The 20,975-nt window shown below is 41.6% G+C and overlaps 1 protein-coding gene across 1 annotated transcript in view; it reads right to left on the minus strand.

The window, feature by feature from the left end:
* NTRK2 (neurotrophic receptor tyrosine kinase 2) overlaps window positions 1–20,975 on the minus strand; it is a 208,541-nt gene that overhangs the window by 175,114 nt on the left and 12,452 nt on the right. Inside the window, exons 2-5 of the mRNA XM_075138482.1 lie at window positions 16,184–16,258; window positions 15,875–15,946; window positions 8,748–8,816; window positions 2,627–2,781 (exon numbers count right to left, since the gene is read on the minus strand). Coding sequence (XP_074994583.1) covers window positions 2,627–2,781; window positions 8,748–8,816; window positions 15,875–15,946; window positions 16,184–16,258 — 371 coding nt within the window. The remainder of the gene's footprint in view (window positions 1–2,626; window positions 2,782–8,747; window positions 8,817–15,874; window positions 15,947–16,183; window positions 16,259–20,975) is intronic.

A 20,975-nucleotide genomic window follows, 5' to 3' on the forward strand; every position in this document is an offset into this window, starting at 1 on the left:
AAAGTACCACAGAACTTTGCTAATTTTCACATCAATTATCTACAAACCAAAGCCTTATGATCAAGAAACCACAGTGGCCTCTTCCAACTTCCCAGCAAGAGATTTATTAACAGCACACAGTAGCGAGTCGTCCTATTACCAAGTTATTTACCACATACTGTACAGGCCACTTACTATATTATGAAGTAATTAATAACACCTGCACACAAAGAAGAGAGGATGTTTGCTTAGTTTCTAAATCAAAAAAAATTTAACAAACCAGAGAGATGGGATGAAACCATTTCATTAGCAGAGAAAATTAGAAGATGTTTTATTAACAAAATTCAAAGGCCTGCACACCCAAAAAGTTCTCTTGACATCAAAAGGAGCTAAAAAGGTCACATAGTTTACAGGGAAAAAAGTTCACGTATGTCAAAAGCTGAATTCTTCTTCTATATCAATTCTACCTATTAACCTCTCAGAAACTTCTGGAAATGAAATAAACCAGCTTCATCAGTGAGTTTTTTTGAAATTATGTCTTGTCCTTTTAAACACAGAAAAATATCTGCAGAGATACTGAAAGCAAGAGCCACACATTGGATCTTTCAGGTATCTTCCAGAACACAGCCCATGCTCACCAAGATGGTCATTCCTCTACATCTGGGATTCTCTATTCTGTGCCTAGGAAAAGGCTGTGTTGTCACCTGTATTAAAAACCTATGTCCTGCACTGGTTCATTCTGAAAAAGGTAAATTAAGGGGAAAGACCTACTAAAAGAAAAGAAAAAAAAAAAAGGAAAAAAACCAATTATGTAAAGTTTACTTATATTTGGACCCTGTAAACTTAAACTAACATAAATAATTTGCAGGCATGTGCTGACATCCACACAGATCTTCAGCAAAATGCACCTTTCCCATATGCAAATTCCACTTACTGCGAATTCCACATACTGAAAATATGAATATCGTATATACTCACCTTTCCTCCTCCTCTTCCTCCTCTATTTGGAAGTACCACCTTCCCTTGTCACAGCAAGTATTTTAGTCAAGATATGCCCACAGGATGCGCGCATGCATACACACACATGCACCTACACAGCATCAAGAGGTCAGAGACAAGTCTGTTGTGACTGCAGATGGTCAAGAACTCAGGAGAAAGAAATTATGTCTCATAGGGCATTTATCAAAAGTTTTCAAAGGAAAATCCTAGCTACCTGGTAGCTTCTAGATGTACCAGCCAAGAACATTACAAAAGAGTATGCTGGAGTTCCTGGTTTGTACTAATTGATCTCAGTCCACCAGGAGACCATTCTACACCCAGCAGATTAATCTACCTTCTAGTCCATCCAGCTGGAGCAGACTGTTGGGTCCATTTAGCTCAGCTCGGTATCATCTCCCACTTCAGGTAAATCAGATCCTGCAGCTCACAAAACTCCCTAAACAGGTTGCTTTTTTTTTGATCGCACCAGACACTAGCATCGTTTTTGTTGTGAATACACCACCATGCCTGGCCCCAGAAGGAAGCTGGACGCAAGACCAACAGCATGATACATAGTCATAAAACACATTACTGCTGTTAAACGCCGCACACGTTGGGTCTGCAGCAGCTCCCCTCCATGGTTGTTCCTCACTGGCAGCTGCTATCAGACAGTGTCACACCCTCCACATAGGCAGTGGAGAAAAGGACACGCAATGGGCAAATGTGGAAGGCAAAAAGGTATCATTTTTGTGTTCCTCCTGCTATTCACCTTCACGTACAGCTTTCGCAACCCAAATCAGCCCTTCAGGAGGACACCCTTGCTCCCTTTCCTTCTTGCCTGCCTGCTGCTGGGTGCCCCAGCTCCCCACTCTGCAAGGGAAACTCCAGACTCCAGCAGGTCTCACGTCATGTCAGAAACACTCAGCCTCTGCCCCTCGTACACAGAGGAGAAGAAATCTCTTCAACTAGTGGGTGAAACCTTTCACCAGCTGTCCCAGGACCATATACAGGCAGCAAAGTTGTATACAAAAAAAGCCTTATTGTTACATCATTTTTCCACTATCTCCAGATCCATATAAGCTAACCGAAAACAATACGCTGCAAAATGCTACAGACCTAAGCTTGTTATGACTCTTTTGCATAGCCTTTACGAGTGAACTCAGAAGAGTTCTATCTGTGTGAAGAACAGAGCTATTGCTAATTTGTCTCTATTAGCAGGCAGTTCTTCTGAATGTTCTTCCTACGGTCCTAGCACTAGAGTTTGTATTTTTGAAGGAAAATAAAGACTTCATTAACCATAAATACCTGAAAAAAAAATTCAAGGTGGTAAAATTTTGTGTCTATTGAGCTTGGCAGCACTACTATTTAGTTTAACGAAGGCACATGCATTTTATATAATTCTTGTGTGTTATCTATAATCGGTGTTCTGTTTTCCTGCACTTGAAGAATGGTACATTCTTAAAGGAACAAGGGAAAAAAAAAAGGTTTACTTGAAGCTCCCAGAATTATTCCATGTGGGGTGAAAGATCACTGAATGGTTAACACCTCCACTGAAACCTTTTCCTTTAGCAGCACTGTTGTTATCCTGGTAGGCATCTTGTAAAAAAGCATGTTTGTTTTTCCTGTCTCACAATAATTTAGCAGTAATTTTATGTTAAAAGAGTATTACCGCAGTTCGGGACCTTCATATCCAGCAAGGCTGTCCTCTTGTTGTTGTCATCTATGCAATATAAATCCTGAGTTTCTGTGTAAAACTTGGTCTCTTGAAATTTCTTGATCCACATAATTTCACAGGAACACTTGAATGGATTGTCCACCAATATCCTGTAGCAAAAAAAACCAATTTGTTTAGAATGCAGAACGTATCATGCATATAGAAAAAAATGGGGGGCAGAGGGACACCAGGCACTCAGCTGGGTGAAAGTAGAAGTTGAACCCTTTAGTTAAGAAGGACAAGGAATGCAACCTTACTAACCTCAGTGCAATGCAAACTGCAAGTGGGTAATGGTTTCCATGTAGAGGATGAAGCTGTCTTTGCACCAAGAATCCAGACTGTCATAGATTGGAGAGATCACACAGTGGGCTTGACTACTATCTGCAATTCACTGGCATAAACCAGTGCACACGGCGAACTGGGCTTTCCATCAAGCTCCACTTTATTTCATAAGAGTGAAGCAGAGATCAGAACTCCTCTCTTCTACACTTGACTCTCTGCTCAGCTAACTCAGAAGGATCATGTCAGAAATGGTTTGCTTCTGTGAGGTGGTAAATTCTTCATAGAGTCAAACAGTCATGGATTATAGGCAAGCTCTAAAAAACTCTAATCAAAAAGGATTGTATCTAACCTTCAAAATTCATCCTCTACAACACTCCAGAAAGTCTCACAGTAAAACCCTAGGTAACATCATGAAGAAACACTAACTGAAAAAATGGCTCTGAAACAGAAATGTATCATCATACAGTATGCTGCACGGAATTTAAACCACAGGTCAGCAAACTTACCAAATTCTAGTTTCAAAATTTAATAAAACTAAAAAACAATGTCATGCAATAACACCCAAGTAAAATATGAACAGGAACACCCCAATATCTACGAAAGAAGTGACCCAGTGTTATTTTTTCTCCTACAGGCATAGATGAGTTCCAATAAAGCTTGTGCAAGTGACTGTTTAAAGCACCTCTTTACAAGGAGAATAACTGCTCTTAACAAAATTTCATGGGTATTTTCAATGTACAGAAGCCAAACTCAAGTTGCTCACAGAATCTATGCTCATAAATGCCTCCTGAGGACATGAAGTGTGCAAATCAAAAAAAACTGAGCTTATCAGAGCTGTAATCTGTCCCCCCAAAAGCCATCTGCAGTTCTTTGAGGATTACAGCTGCAGGGATCATTCTCGCTAGTCTCTGAAGGAGCAATTTGGATTCACAGAAGTCATTGCTGGACTTCAACACCGCCACAGCATGGACGAGAATTGTTTGTGCAAGACAGAGTATGAACATTATGATCCCTTGGGTCAAAACCTACAACATGCACTTTCAAAACAGCAAGATTTACTTCCCAACTTCTGTTTCATCATGTAACGTCCTTGTAAAAGAGAAATTTCCCTTGACCAGTGGCTGAGCAGTCCTCTTCTTCCACTGTTTTATTTTGTGTTAAACCCACCAAGGGAGTGGGGCATGATCCATCATAGGCAGGATGCTGGAGAGAGGCATGATGGCCCTCCACATACACTTGTGTGAAAGAAAGAATCTGACCTAGTAAAAGCAAATTACGTGTCTTTACCTTGTTTGCTGTAATTTTACAGCTGCAGCTGCAGTTTGTTCTAAAAGAAGAAGCCTTTCAAAGCGTCATCTCCTCTGCAATACCTGGTGAATATCTCCGCTTCACCCTATCGTGAACTTTTCATCCCTTTATGTTTTGACTTACAAGAGTGCTAACAACAGGACACTTGTTTGTCAGATTTAGAGGAAGCTCCTCAGAAGCTATTTATGGCATCATTCTCCTCTCGGATTCCCCTTCCAATACTCTTCTTTCTCTCCTCTTTCTGATTTTCTACCTATGTATTAGCCACATCAACGGAATTGTTCAACTGATACGAGAATCATAGAATCATAGAATCATTAAGGTTGGAAAAGAACTCTAAGATCATCGAGTCCAACTGTCAACCCACTACCATGCCCACTAAACCATGTCTCTACGCGCCTCATCTACACATCTTTTAAATACTTCCAGGGTTGGTGACTCAACCACTTCTCTGGGCAGCCTGTTCCAAGGCCTGACCACTCGTTCAGTGAAGAAATTTCTCCTAATGTCCAGTCTAAACCTCCCTTGGCACAACTTGAGACCACTTCCTCTCGTCCTATCGCTAGTTACTTGGGAGAAGAGACCAACACCCACCTCGCTACAACCTCCTTTCAGGTAGTTGAGGTCTCCCCTCAGCCTCCTCTTCTCCAGGCTAAACAGTCCCAGTTCCCTCAGCTGCTCCTCATAAGACTTGTGCTCCAGGCCCTTCACCAGCTTCGTTGCCCTTCTCTGGACACGCTCCAGCACCTCCATGTCCTTCTTGTAGTGAGGGGCCCAAAACTGAACACAGGATTCAAGGTGCGGCCTCACCAGTGCCGAGTACAGGGGCACGATCACCTCCCTGCTTCTGCTGGCCACACTATTTCTGATACAGGCCAGGATGCCGTTGGCCTTCTTGGCCACCTGGGCACACTGCCGGCTCATGTTCAGCCGGCTGTCAATCAGCACCTCCAGGTCCTTTTCCTCCGGGCAGCTTTCCAGCCACTCTTCCCCAAGCCTGTAGCGTTGCCTGGGGTTGTTGTGGCCGAAGTGCAGGACCCGGCACTTGGCCTTGTTGAACCTCATACAGTTGGCCTCGGCCCATCGATCCAGCCTGTCCAGGTCCCTCTGCAGAGCCTTCCTACCCTCCAGCAGATCAACACTCCCGCCCAGCTTGGTGTCGTCTGCAAACTTACTGAGGGAGCACTCGATGCCCTCATCCAGATCATGGATAAAGATATTGAACAGGACCGGCCCCAGTCCTGAGCCCTGGGGAACACCGCTCGTGACCGGCCGCCAACTGGATTTAACTCCGTTCACCACAACTCTCTGGGCTCGGCCATCCAGCCAGTTTTTTACCCAGCGAAGAGTGCACCTGTCTAGGCCGTGAGCCGCCAGCTTCTCTAGGAGAATGCTGTGGGAGACAGTGTCAAAGGCTTTACTGAAGTCCAGGTAGACCACATCCACAGCCTTTCCCTCATCCACTAGGCGGGTCACCTGGTCATAGAAGGAGATCAGGTTGGTCAAGCAGGACCTGCCTTCCACGAACCGGTGCTGGCTGGGCCTGATCCTCTGGTTGTCCCGGACATGGCTCGTGAGCACCCTCAAAACAAACCGCTCCATAATCTTCCCTGGCACCGAGGTCAGGCTGACCGGCCTGTAGTTCCCCAATCCTCGTCCCGGCCCTTCTTGTAGATGGGCGTCACATTGGCAAGCCTCCAGTCGTCTGGGACCTCCTCAGTTGACCAGGACTGCTGGTAAATGATGGAGAGTGGCTTGGCAAGCTCCCTCCGCCAGCTCCCTCAGTACCCTCGGGTGGATCCCGTCTGGCCCCATAGACTTGTGAGCGTCCAGGTGGCGTAGCAGGTCGTTAACTGCTTCCTCTTGGATTATGGGGGGTTTATCCTGCTCGCCGTCCCTGTCTTCCAGCTCAGGGGGCTGAGTACCCTGAGGATAACTGCTCTGACTATTAAAGACTGAGGCAAAGAAGGAGTTGAGTACCTCAGCCTTATCCTTGTCCTTGGTGGCAACGTTCCCCCCCACATCCAATAAAGGATGGAGATTCTCCTTGGCTCTCCTTTTGTCATTAATATACTTGCAAAAGCATTTTTTGTTGTCTCTCACGACAGTGGCCAGGTTGAGTTCTAGCTGGGCTTTTGCCTTTCTAATTTCCTCTCTGCACGACCTAACGAGATCCCTGTACTCTTCTTGAGTTGCCTGCCCCTCCTTCCAAAGGTGATAAACTCTTCTTTTTTTCCTGAGTCCCAGCCAGAGCTCCCCGTTCAGCCAGGCCGGTCGTCTTCCCCGTCCGTTCTTCTTATGGCATATGGGGACAGCCCGTTTCTGCGCCTCTAAGACTTCCTTCCTGAAGAACGTCCAGCCTTCCTGGACCCCTTTGCCCTTCAGGACTGTCTCCCAAGGGACTCTCTCAACCAGTGTCCTGAGCAGGCCAAAGTCCGCCCTCCAGAAGTCCATGGTAGAGTTTTTGCTGACCCCCTTCCTTACTTCAGCAAGTATTGAGAATTCTATCATTTCATGGTCGCTGAGCCCAAGTCGGCCTCCGACCACCATCTCCCACCAGTCCTTCTCTGTTTGTGAACAGCAGGTCAAGCGAGGCACCTCCCCTGGTAGGGAGGTGTGCCAGGAAGTTATCTTCCACACATTCCAGGAACCTCCTCAACTGTTTCCTCTCCGCCGTATGGTATTTCCAGCAGACATCTGGAAAGTTGAAGTCCCCCATGAGAACAAGGGCTAGCGACTGTGAGACTTTTGCCAGCCTCTGGCAGAATATTTCGTCTATCTACTAATTTTATCACTGTTTTTCCTCCCTTCAGGCTCTGCTTTTTTTGCCCCACTTTCTCTCCCTCATTTCCCCCACATCTGTTTATCTCACTTCATCACAATCTCTGTTTACTTTACTATAATTCTCCTATCCCTACACTCCAGCTGCTTCCCAAGCCCACAACACTCTACCTCAATTTTGTATCGTCTCTCAACTTGTCCCCCATCACACATTGCCTCCATACCTCAAATACTACTCAGTTTAACCTTCACACCATCCATTTCTCCCATGTCTGGCTCACTCCCAGGACCCTTCCCCTGCTTCTACTACCATGACACCAAATGGCCATTGTTTAACTCTGGTATTAACAACACAAATATATTCACTCCTAATTCACATCAGCCAGTTGCTATTTCCCTGGCTGATTAAACTGCATTTCCATAATTCCCATCACATATTTGTAACATTTGATTCTCTCACTCTCTGTCCCAAATACTTTTTTACCTCTTTCTGCCCAGAAGCAAACCGAATTCTTCAGAAAGATCAGCAACATTGACATTGTTCTCCTTCAAAATCGTTGTTAGCACTCACTCCTCCCACAGCCTAAAAGAAGCTTTTCACCTGAGATGGAGAGATTCAAGACTGGCTTGATTTGTGCTTTGGCGTAAACCTGTTACTGGCAGCAGACAAACACCAAGAAACTGGGAGCAGTGTATGCCTTCAAAATTGCAGCCATTTCCTTTTTTGCATGCTTCCTAATCTAGACCATACCTACTCTTACATTTCTGCAACCTGGGGAGAAGGGCAAAGATGACTTCATTTCTCCACTAACTGCTTAGAAAAATTAGGAGAAGCCCAAGCTTCACACTGTGCACTGGTCTGAGTCCTGTATCTATTTTTTTGAGGTCAGGATAACTACAAAACAGAGAACCTACAGCCAAGTACACACTAACAATGGCTTTTTGGCAGGGCCTAGATACAGCGTATGAAGAAACAGGGACTTCAGAACCAACAGACCTGTGCAGGGCATATAGCAGTGGGAGTGCTCTGCAACTAGCTAGTCTCTCCATCACAGTGCTCAGCAACCACCAAGTTATGAAAGAAAATTCCAGTGAGCAATGTTTCCTGGGCTGTAAAGAAAGTGATTATACTGCCTTAATTATCAACAAAACATACCTAAGGGGCATAACCTCTTTTTGTGGCATCTGCTTGATGGAACAGAGGATAAAAATGTATTGAAACAATCAACAAATACATGTTTACCAGTGCTTCATTACCAAATGATTATATAAAGCACTATGCAACTCAAAGAATTTGAGAAAATAAAAATATTCTTCAATAGCCAACCATAAGCATAGCAGCTGTGGGGCCAATATAAGAATATGAGAGAGAGGCTTCATTTGAAGATCTGTATTTTCACTAGCTCATATATTTTAATACAAACACCAGTAGTTTTTTGTGAAGTAATCTCACAATAAAATATTTTAAAGCTGAAGGGAAGAAACTATTTTGACCTCTGCGTTGTTTTAAAAGATACATTTGACCTTCTTGAAGCCCTGGAATGAAAATCTCTCTGTATCTAAGTGTCCAGCATTGCTGCTTTCTTTGGATCAGAATTTCATTCCCAATCATTGATGGACCTCTACCTTTAACAGAACAAACTTCAAAATCTTGTTCTTCCATTCCAGCCAAAAATAAACCTTATTTTAAGAAATGACAACTTACAGATCAGACAAACCCAGATGGCGAAAAGGCTTCTTGGACAAACTTGAGAGCTTGTTTCTGGATAAATTGCTATGGGAAAAAAGAAGGATTGCATTAATTAGAATTGCTTCTTCTTACACTGAAAATATAGTTTGTGTCTCTTAAAAAAATTAAGAACTCAAACCAGCTCTAAAAAGCCCTTATTCCCTTGATGTAGGTTGTAAAGAAACAGTGCTCAGACCCGCTTATGGTTTGATGGGTTTCAAGGGTTTGAATCCAGTCTGCATCTAAAGTCAAAACTCAGCAGGGGTCAATATTTTCACTTTTAGCACTTCTGTTCATTGCAGAAAAGCAGCAGATTTAATTGTGTTTCAAAAGTATTTTGTAAAGTCCAGGTGTAAATTATATGCTCAATTTATTCATAAGTGAAATGGGTGTATCCCTTTCTTTGATGGTGCACCAAAATCTGTACTCACATAAGCCCTCCTCACATGCTAGCACATATCCACATCAGAGCCTTTTAGTTATTCTTTTCAAACTGCATGTGCAATATGCACCCACATGGAAGATCAAAAGGAAAACTGTAAAATGCCTATATTGGGCTTTTTTATGTCAATTAAGCATTTACGGTTTCCAGTGGTAATTAAGTGAAAGGTCCTCTCCCATTATGCAGAGCAAAGAAATGTTCATCTGAATCAGAAATACTCCTCCCCTCCCAGGCTTACAAAATTGCTTTCTCCACCCCAAAGCAAAATAATGCTGTTTTTCTACAGTCTTATCAGTCCACCAATTAAAGATAGTGAGAGCAGTAAACTGTATAACTGCCAGCAGTACAGTGCAAATCAGTGTTATGAGCCAAAATACCACATGAGTTTTATGTGGTATTATAAAGGCGCCATAGGGGCTCCATAGTTAGAGTTGCATTCCATTCAAAACCAGGGATTAAACCTCTTTTTTTTTTTCCTGACTAAGGAACACAGTGTTTACTTCCCAAACTTTCAGTCCTTGATCTCTGAGAAATTACAAGTTGGATCTTCTACAAACGTTTAGAACAGAATCTTTAAGAGATTTTATTTACTATATTTCCTCGTTGATTGCTTCTGACAAACAACAGCCTGAAGTTTACAAATTGACTAGTCCTAATGTGTGAGAACAAAAACAGATTTCATTAGTCAGGTGAACTGGACCGCCCTATGGCAGATGCTGGTGCAAACGTCTCATGGACCCTGATCAGATATATCAAAATTAAAGTACAATTTGCACGTAGGACAGAAGTCGTGTTTAAGCAAAAACTGCCACTACGATTTTTTCCGTATGTTGGGAGGTTGAAAGAAAGAACTCGAATCCCCATTCAGACTTGGGTTTTTGTCTCCAGCACCAAGGCACATCAAATCTCATCCCTCCACAGTCAACTCTTCACTCACCGTGCAGGAGAACCTCTCCAGTTCTGACACCGCTGAGCAGCACATGCGGATGCCCCTGTGGTATTACCAAACCAGTCATGCACCTACTTCTCTTACCTGTGCAGCAACTAAATCCTACCTTTCCCAAAAGACAAGCAGATATACAGTGGGCTTTACCTGCAGACAGGTGCTCATGCCACTCACTACTCTATGTGGGAGGCAACATACTCCAGGTCGTGTGATGACCAGGTTTGGCTCCCAGTTTCCACAAAGGAGAGGACCCCGCTCTTCCATATCAGGAGGACTCCCTAACCATCAGACGACAGGTTCCTCAGGGAAATGCTCTGTCTAGCTGAAGCCATTTCATTTTGTGTGATCTTCCCTGGCGCCCTAATGCGAAAGCCAGGCTCAAGCTCCGATTCCAGACCAAGGACAGTCGAGGGGGATTTGAAACCCTCTACCACCAACACCTTCTAAATACCAAAGTATCACAATACAAATCTGAAAATGGGCCACAAACATCTTAACGTAAGGGTCCCAGCTATCCTCTGAGATAGTATTTCTCTCTTTTTTCTTTTAAGAAAATAACACCTTAAAAATAAAATTTTCAAGAACAGCTTAAAAATATGAAGACTGACTCTGGGAGAGGGCTTGCTATAGGTAACCCAGCATGGATGTAACAGCCCACCTACTTCATGGGCAGGACTGAAGTCCCATCTTTCCTAAAGATTTTCTCCTGGCTGCTCACATGTTTCCTTGCTCAACTTACTCAGGGTCATCTAACTCATCCCATCTCTTCGTGAGGTGCTGAGCTGCCTGCTTCAGAGCTATGAACTCTATCAGACAGCAGACTGTGAGAATTAGGTGCTGCCATAGCTGTACCTTCTTGTCACTTAGCCTCAGGTCAGTCATTGCTTTTGGAGGATTATTGCAAACCTTTAGACAAAAGAATAGCCCTTACTTGTTTAGACTCATGAGCCAGACTTCCCGCCCAAATGTCACCAGGTGCGTTACTTTCTGAACACTTTGTGCAGGTATCAATGACTTCATGTGAGCCAGTGAAATAACGTGACTGATAATTTAAGTAAAATTATCAAAAGAATAAAGAGTCATTATTTTGTTTTTAACAACTCCGGTTTTGAAAAACCAAAAGCACCTTCATAGCTTTAATTGTCTTTTCAGATTTTTACCAGTTGTGCTTGATATGCACCAGGACAAGGAAGTAAGAACAATAAGAAAAGTAATAAAAAATTCCTGAACCTATATTCTTGATCGTGGGTTGAAACATCTAGTGCTTCCACGACTGTAGCCTTTTCTCCCATGTAGTTTAGCACTTTAAGGTTTTTCAAGTTGACAAGTAATTCAGCAGAATTTTTTCAGACCATTGTTACAGATTGATCACCTTAAATGATACTTTGACAGTAAATTTAATGTTATATATATTTTTCCTAAACTGAGCCCTTTGTATTGATTATAGAGATGCCTGCTGTAGTCTCTTTAATTCATGTTAAGTGAAAAAATCACTACCAGGCTTATTATGGAGTGGTTAAGGCCCACACTTCCACTTCCATGGAAAGAGAATATAAATTAGTTCCCCAATTCAACTACACACAAAAAGATCATGGTGAGCAGCCCAAAGAAGATCCATCTGGCGTTCTAAAGCCTTTTTTCCTTAAAAAAAAATTTAAAAAAAAAAGTCGGGAGTACAGAGCCTGGCTCCAAAGCTATATCTAAGGAGAGGACCCAAATTCAGTCAAAAGCACGCCAGTATTTTACATACAAATATCAAGCTCACTTTAAACTTGTTAGCCCTAACTCAGCTAAAAACAAACCTGTGGCAATACGAGGAGTGCAAAAGCAGCCTGAAAAGCTGCATAAATATTCACACAGCTAGCAACACAGGCACAGCTCTACTGACTATAGTGCCCCTGGCAAGGGGAGGCAAGAAGGAAGAGAAGGGAACAGATCTAGAGAGAACTGGGGGGAAGAGGTGAAGAAATGGGCATTTTGCTACCCTCAGTTTCCCTCCACAGGCAACTGCCTGCTCTGCCCATGGCTGGAGCCAGCCCTGTGTGCAAGCAAGGGAAAATCCGCAGCAAGGTCTCAAATGGTTTCATTTGGCTGCCTTACCTAAACCCGAACAGTGTAGAGATACAAACACATCTTAATATCTAGAGCTGATATATACTACACACACAAATCTATGATTCAACGATGCAATTATACACAGCCTGTCACGTAACAATAGCTATTTTTTAACATTTTTGGAAATACGCAGTTGCTGTGAAAGGTATTTTTATGTTTAAAGGTATTGACAATACACCATGCACGTGTATTACACGGGTCCAGTAAAATTACTGTTAGCAGCAGATATGTTTATAAATTACTACTAAACTAGGACTGTTTAATAGCTTGTTAAATGTGACTGTTGACTAATTTGAATCTAAGGTCAATGAGAATACCAGAATTAGATGAGCAAGGCTATTAATTACATTTAAGTAATACCTATTAGAGCATTTATTTTCCTGCTGTTTATGTTATTACTCAAATCTTCTCATCATACATAACTTTAGAAAAATATCTGGGCTACAGAAGTTTGGCCAAGAAAATAAGGTAATGACAAAAAAGGGCTTAAGGAAATGTGTGTTAATAAGTTCCTTATAATCTGATATTCTTATATGATTCATAAAATAAATACTACATTCATATAATAAAGCTCCTTAACTACATTGTAAGATTTTTCATAGAAGAAAAAGAACAGTGTAATAGTATCACTAGCAAAATTAAAGCTTATACAGTTACATCAGTCTTCAGAAAAGCATTTGGAGTTTTTGTTTTCTTTATGGGATAGTAACAAACTGTTGTTTCAAAATAAAATGCAAGACTTCTCAAAGTCCTGTACTCGGAGGTTACTCTTGCAAAGTAAAATTATTTCAGTCTTAATAGTTTTCACTGTCCCAACCACAACAGCGGCTGCACTTCATTCCCAGTGCAGTCAAAAGGAGTTTTATTGCTGATGACAACAAGCAGTGATTCACTGGGGCTTTCAGAAACATTTTAGTGTGCATCAAGACTTCCCAGAGAAAACAAACAAATGCATTTTTTGCAGGGGTAATAGATCAGCCTTGGCAAAAAACGCCTCCGTACTTACTGCTTTGTCACGTGCATATACAGCAGGTGCTGCCACTTAATATTTTCCATCTTATCTGGGCTTACCCTGTGTCTGCTAACATTACTAAATCGCCACCAAAACAAAACACAGTACGAGACTGGATAAGCTCCTGGTTCATAACGTAAGTATTCTGGATCAGGATTCCACATACATCAACCGAACAGGTGTCAGTCAGCCCAATTTGTTTCTAACAAGCGCCTTTATGAATTACAGATCTAGGAAAGCCTGCTTACCAACAGATACGTATTCCACATTTGACTGCGTGCTCCAGCTGAAGATCTTCCTGTGGCTGAAGTATTTTAAAGACATCTTGTCCATCCAGAATATTGTGGATTCTGTAGTGCCTAGCATGTCATATATGCACAATGATGACGTTCCCTTAAGTGTGAACTCTAATAGGGTCTCCCTGTTCTATCCAATGGTCAGTTTTCAGAAAACCTGTTTACCTGTGTAAGTTTTGGTTAGAAGCAACCACTGGGGACAGAGAGACTTTGTGACTGTATGAACCCCATTTCTCTAAGGAAACAGGCAAAAAAGCCTATCAAGAGGATCCCACCAATTGTCTCAGTTACCTTTTGCACTGTCTACTTGCCCACACTCTTGGGAAGGTCTTCCAACCATCTATTTACCTTGCTCCAAATTAAACACATTATTTTTCACTCTGTACTCATGGTCATGGAGAGAACTGATTGCTCTCCTCATCACAATTGCTCTTCTTTAAAAGGTAAGAAGATGTATGTTCCTTTTCAGTCTTCTCTTTATTGGACTGAACATACTCAGCCTCTGAGCCTCCTTAAATTACTTGCTTTACAAGCTCCTTATAGCTCTGTTGCTCTTCTCTGTAATATCTTTCAAGATGATGGGTAGATTCAGTGTCCTAATCTATATACCGATAAAAATATTCCAATAGAAGCCTTCCCAGCAGTTAAGGTAATGGGGAAAAGATGTAAAAATCTAACACAAAATTCCTTTTGATCCCAGAGTGAATTTGTTTTGTTCTGCCACATTACACTGAGATTCTGTCCCAGTACAGCCACTAAATCTTTCTCTGCAAATGTGCCTCTCAGCCAGTAAGTTCTTATTGCACAGTGGATATGCACTTGGCTTTATGGAATTTCATCTTTTACAACCATAATTCACTGAGCAATTGTTACACAGGTAAACACACAAATTCACTCTAGAAGATACCTCTCTTATATCGCCAACTGATTATAGTAAAAGCTATTTACTTTATTAATGACTCTATGAAGTAATATGTAAGCCTCATAGGCCAACAAGACCTGGTTCACACTCCTCCAGCAGCTGTTCCACATTAAGGTCAGCAGCAGTTGCTGTTTAGACAGATAAGGACATTCACGTCCACTTCCTTACATGAATTAATTGCCATTCTTTGGAAAACACGGGTGCAGAAAGTGACTCCATTCCATTAGCAAAGCAATCAGCCCTGTGCTCAGTTCAACAGTTCTTCCATATTACAATGAAGTATCTTACAAGCCCCAGGCTTGGCCTTTTGTCTTCCCGATATCATTAGGTCTTTAACAAAAGCAAGGGGTTAAGTTAAGTTATAAATATCTAACGCAGATGGATGGACTGAAATACACACTTGAATACGTGGCTAAAACAGGGTACCGGTGACAAACTGAGCCCCTCACATGATGTCAATATTTTGTAGGACTAGACCCACAGTTTTCCATGGAAGTAGCAAAGCAAGCTACCCCATGTCTGTCCCACCAAAAGGCACTACAGTCCTTCAGGGACATGTATTTTTACTAAAAAGAAACAAAAAGTCTTTCATTTCAGCTGATCATTTTTCTCTGTACTTTTGTAACGAACTTTAATCAGTTCAGCCTTTGCTAAATCTAAAGTGTAAGTGATCTAGAAAAACACAGTCAAAAAGCTGCACAGGCACCAACTCTGCTTCCTGAAGTTCATGAACCGTAAATTGCATTTGGGGGTGAAAGTAACCTCATTCTTATATTCTGCTTTGGGTGCATTAGTTCAGATCTTGAGTGAGCTTCTGAAGTGAATCTTCTGGACATTCCCACTTACAGGACTTAAGTTCACAGTCATGCCATAGTCTCTGGGCACACACACTGGTCAAATTATATTAGATGTGCTCCATGTATGCACCTACTGCAGCGCAGCTGCTAAAATATGTTCAGCCCATTGAATCAGACTAGAGCTAGTCAAACCCATGTCACTGAGTGTGATGCGTAGTGTGGACATCATACCCTCGGCACCAACTCACTCAGCTGAGAGGCACTCTTTGTGCTACATTTACCACAAAAGACACAGCCAGAGTCTATTGTAGATCGATGGAGTCCATGTAGACAGGATGATGAACTGGACTTATGATCTGCCAGTTCCTTATCGTATGTGTCCTATGTTCTGCCAGTTCCTTACTATACATACCTTATTTAAGGTCAATTAATGACAGAAGACTATTTTAAGTCTGTCTTGTTAAAACATTTTATATGAAGGAAATGGTAAAAGAGAGAAATAAATTAACAATTAAATAAAATAACATGAGTTGGGCAGGTTTGACTTAGAAGGCAGACGCTATCCTTACTCACATGTATTGTAGGTTGACGTTTTTCACAAATGCTTGACGGGACACAAATCTTAAGCCTGAATCCACCACGGTTCTGTGAAAATACATAAAAATGTTAGAATATTTCATTTAAAATATAGTGGAAAGCATAATGATAATAATGGTTAAAATAAGAATGTGGATGAAATCTCAATGAGGCTGAACCGCAAGATCTACAACTGTCCTTTATAACACACAAAGTTAGGCCTACAGTTTGATGAGGTCTCTATATGGTTCTATAATAGCAATAAAGAAAAAATAGCTTTATAAAATATGCATCCCATGTACTCACAGATTTTTAAGTCCAACATAAAATCCAACTTCATTATCATTGATACTTTCTAATTTTCGCTGGTTTGCGATGTAACTGTTGAAAAAGCAAGACAGAAAAAAGTATGAAAGTGGATCCTTACATGGCTTTGACTGTTCAGAGATCAAGCATTGCTGTCTGAAAGCCAGCAGTGATTGGTGACCTACTGCAATTAACACTAAGATCTAGTTAGAGCATTTGCAGAGCGAAAGCGCTCCTTAAAATCTTCCCCATCGTTTAAATGGTACTTTGTGGGACAGGGCTGGAGGAGAAACAGTTGAGTTTTACACAGGGGAAATGAAGCCTTGTTCATCAAGGAAGCAAGTCACCTTGAAGGCACAGTAAATAAAGCTGCATTACAGTGTGACTGTTTTCCAGGACACACCTCCCTACCTCATGGATTTCACAACAGCAAAAGGGCCAACTTTAATGGTGGCCGTGGAGTTACCCCCCCTTACATTGAGGGGGGATCGGACTGCCCTAGTCTCTTCTCTCATGTTGTTAACTTAATCACTTGTTCAACTGATTTTCTCCCTGCCACAAAGTAGCTTCAGTTCTATTTACAACGTGTGGCAATGAGAAAACTGAGGAAAGGGAGGTTGTACTTAATGATGTTACATAGCGGAAATTAAGAGAAGAGAAACTGTCACAGTAGACCAAAGCACTGAGTCCACTCACATACCGTGAATATCTGCCTGAACCCCAAAAAGATGTGGGCATGCAAGCCGGTCCTTTGTCTTATCATCATGTGAGATCTGTGAATAACCAGTGACATCCCACAGACTGGAAATTAAAATGTTTTACAGATAATGCATAGGATGATACATAATCTGTCACCTCTTCTGCAGCAAGAAAAACAGTTTCACAGTGCAAATCATGCAGTTTAGGAAGAAGAAATCAATGGAAACTGCAATTCAACTGACATTATGGGCAGAAAAGTAAGCCTGATGTAAGAGATGCCTCGCTGAAGAGTCCATGCATTTCAAAAGATAACCCCAGTCCCAGAAAAACTTAAACAGAGATTGACCTGTATTTTCATGAGCACTCAGAAATAACCAAAAGGTTAGCACGTTTTCCTAAAAAGGAGGAGTCTTTCTTTGCTAGAATAAAACTTGCCTTCATTTTAAGCATTTTTTTTAATTGAAGGGGAATTCTGGTCAATCGGAGGGGTACATTGCTTTCCCAAAGCCAACCCCTCTCCCTCAACTGGTGTGTTAGAGAAATTCACTGTGTGCCCACATCCCAACAGAAGCTTGAGAATCCCAAAAGTTGGGCTGGGCTCTCCTCCAAAGCTGCAAAGCTGACTTGGTCTATGCTCTTGTCAAGTACCAGGAAAAGCAAAAAGTTTCCCCTAATGGGATTCACTGTCCTTCGGGAAAAAGAAGGGCAGTTAAAAGACAACGCATGACCCTAGACAAAACACATTACTACAGCATCATACGACACTGACTGCTCTGCAGGACTGTTTAGGATAAGATTAACACAGTGTACCCATTACAAGATAATACAGTCCTTCGTATTTTGTGTTTCCTTCCTTGGATTTTTTAAGGCAAACTGATATACTCTCTTGGGGTTTATTAATCTATTTTTTTTGTTTGTTGGTTGGTAAATTTACATATTTTGCCCAGCAAAAGCAATGAAGTAGTTTATAAAAGACTATAAATCCTTCCACCTGAGAGTCCTGCAAGTGAATGTTCATACTTCCTCTAAACCTGCCCTGAAGAACTCATGGTTTAATTATCACCTTCTCTGTCACTTGGACCTCATCATGGTAAAATAAAGTTATGCAAGAGGTATTGAAGATACCTTCCTCATCCTGCCCTCAGTGTTCAACCAACAAGAATCCTGTCAAGACCAGAGAGAGATAGCGAAAACACAGAAGAGCAGGAATAGGGGAAAATGGACAGACAAACGGAGAGGGAGAAGAGACTCAGAAGAGCAAGAGCAAGGAAACTGAGCGACCAGTTGTACTAGCCAAAGATTAAGCCATCAAAAAAACCTCTGACAAATACTGCCAGAATGCAGATCCATCACTTAAACACACTTATCACCCATCCAAAACTGACATTGCAATTTTAATCATAAAAACATTTAACCAGAACCTCCCACTATGAGAAGCTCCAGCGTCGCATAACCTATAGCATCGCACAGAAATATATTAATGTATTACATCCTGTGGTAAGCCTCAGCCAGTGTAAAACAGCTCAGCTCTGCTGAAGTCAGTGAAGCTACCACAATTTACATCAGACGAAGATCTGAATATGAGCACACAATTTGTATAAAAAGATCAGTGTTGGTCCGTTAGGGAACAAACCAAAAGGATGGTATTTGGGAAGAAGCAGCAGCATGATCTTTTCTTTCCTTCTCTTATTGCATCCCTTAAAAGAAAAGTGAGGGGGGGCATACTGTACCTTGAGCTGGTACTAGTTTCTTTGTGGTGAAAGATTCATGATTTCAGTTCCTAACTGAAAGAACCAAAAGAAACCACTGATTTTCCATAACCATACTTCGAGTAGGGACCCAGAAGAAATCCTGGGTAAGTGCGACTAACTCAAAACAATAACTGCTCTGCAATACATTTGTGAAAACACTCTCAGTACAGGACATGACAGTAAAGCAAATTTCACGCAGTTGGAATCCTTGAAGAAAGAGCGGACAGATGTAATTTACCATAAGCAGGTCACGTCCTCTTACGCTTCCTTACTTGCTTAACAAGTCTGTTTTAAGTTAAGCCTTTGCAGCTATTTCATAGCAGTGAGAAGGAAAGGAGTATGATGACTGTAGCTGTACACTGTAAGGGGAAGTTGTTCTTCTGTTTAATTTAGAGGGAGGTTTGAAATAAAACCTCTCCCTAACTGAAATCTATTTTTACCTTCTTCACAACTGCTCTACCTTGATGTTACTTATCATCAAACATTAATACTCTAAAAGCTCTGACTTGCAGTGGGCGACGCTGAGAAATGTAATTCGCCTGCCTGCCCTTAAGAATATCCACCCCGTTCTTTAACTGAACATTTTTATTGTAGCACAGAAGAAAAACATCCTGACTCACGGCTGGCTGAAGTCACGTGAGGAGCTTGGAAGCACACCACAGCAAAGCATAGCACCGCCAAAACCTGGCTGGATAGTACCCAGTCGGATCACACCTATCAGCTCACAAATACCGACCGATTGCACCTCTAAACCAAACCTTCAGCTGCCTACAACACTATTCACTCGATTATACTACAGCATTCTGCCTCTCCTTCAGTGAGTCACCAGTAAACAATATTGGTTTTCAGGCCTTTAATTTCATCTCCCCTTCGTAAACTACTGATTAATTCTAATAAAGGCACTCAGAATCACACACCTACTGACTGCACATTGCAACCTACAGTAGTAACATGTTCATCTCGGCACACTTCAGCAGCTACTGAATAATGTCACACGCTCACACTTCACCACTTCTGCAACATTCTGGAAAGGGTATTTTAAAATCCTATCACAGAAGAGTTAACTCCTCCAAATAAGTTCTCCTTTACGAGGGTGGTCTTCACTTCTGCTCATTACACATGTGAAAGACTTCGGATGCAGTCTGCGTAACGTCAGTGAAGCAACCTCTGAACTGCAAGAGCATGAAGAGAAAGCAGGTTCTGCTCTTTAAAGCGGTCTAGACTCTTTTGTGCCTCAATAGCTCAAAAAAGGATTTCACTCCAACTTTCAAATCTTTCCCTTAACCTGAAAAAAACTGGTCAGCAGAATTACGCCTTCCTAACTTACTTGATTTACTCTATTTCCTCTGGATTAATGTATGTTAAGGTATATTACTCCATTTGGAGCTACAAGGACATGCTGGAAAACTAGCGCACACTACTCTTAACAACATAGATGCAAGCAAATAACACTGTAATTCAGCTCCAGAAGTATTTCTGTTGCCAGAAATACTCCCTTTATGGGAAACATATTTTCTTAACACTCCAAAAAATAAATCAATTATATGTTTAGCTCTGGTTCATACAGCTGGGAAAAAAGTTTTTAAAATTAATAAACATTCCCTGGTGAAATGTTTCTGAACTTTGGGAAAACTTTATACTCCGAGTTATTTTTTCACAAAATCTTTAGGGAAAAAGGCAGCACACTCCAGACATTGAGCTGTCAGTAGATGAATTACCATTTAATGACAGGTCACGTATGACTCTAGTCTACACTACTGTGAGAGCTGTATGGTAACATCAACAATTAAACACTGCAAAGTTCCCTAGTGCTGTATTTTCTTACAAACTCAAATGTCAGAGCAAGTTCATCAAAAGGTATGCTAAAACTTAGGGACATTTTCAGCACACCTGGGCTGATTTATGGTTATGCATCAAAATCGTGCAAAATTTGTAAGCTTGACACAATACTTGACGAAACTTGGCAGACTCAAATGGGTTTCATTTGCAGCCCCTCTGAAACCAAATTTAAAATAATGCTCGAGGGGTGTGAACTCACATAGTTTGAAAGTGAAGCATAGAGCTACACAATGTTGCATATCAGGAATACCAGGTTTTAGACAGATGTAGGGACCAATGATATAATCTCCGCTCAACCAAGAAATCTTTCTACATAGGACCAAGCTCCCCCTAAGAAGGAAACTCTTAACAGCAAGCAATGAGCACGACATAGACACCTATACAAGTGACGAGTTCTCTACAGATATACAGGCTTATTCCAATTATTTTATTCTGTTTTGCTGTCTCCATCTGGTACCATCAGTGCCAGATTTCATGAGGCCAACCTCAAGAAACAGAACTTC

This window comes from Calonectris borealis, chromosome Z (assembly GCF_964195595.1).
Source record: "Calonectris borealis chromosome Z, bCalBor7.hap1.2, whole genome shotgun sequence".
Lineage (NCBI taxonomy): Eukaryota > Metazoa > Chordata > Aves > Procellariiformes > Procellariidae > Calonectris > Calonectris borealis.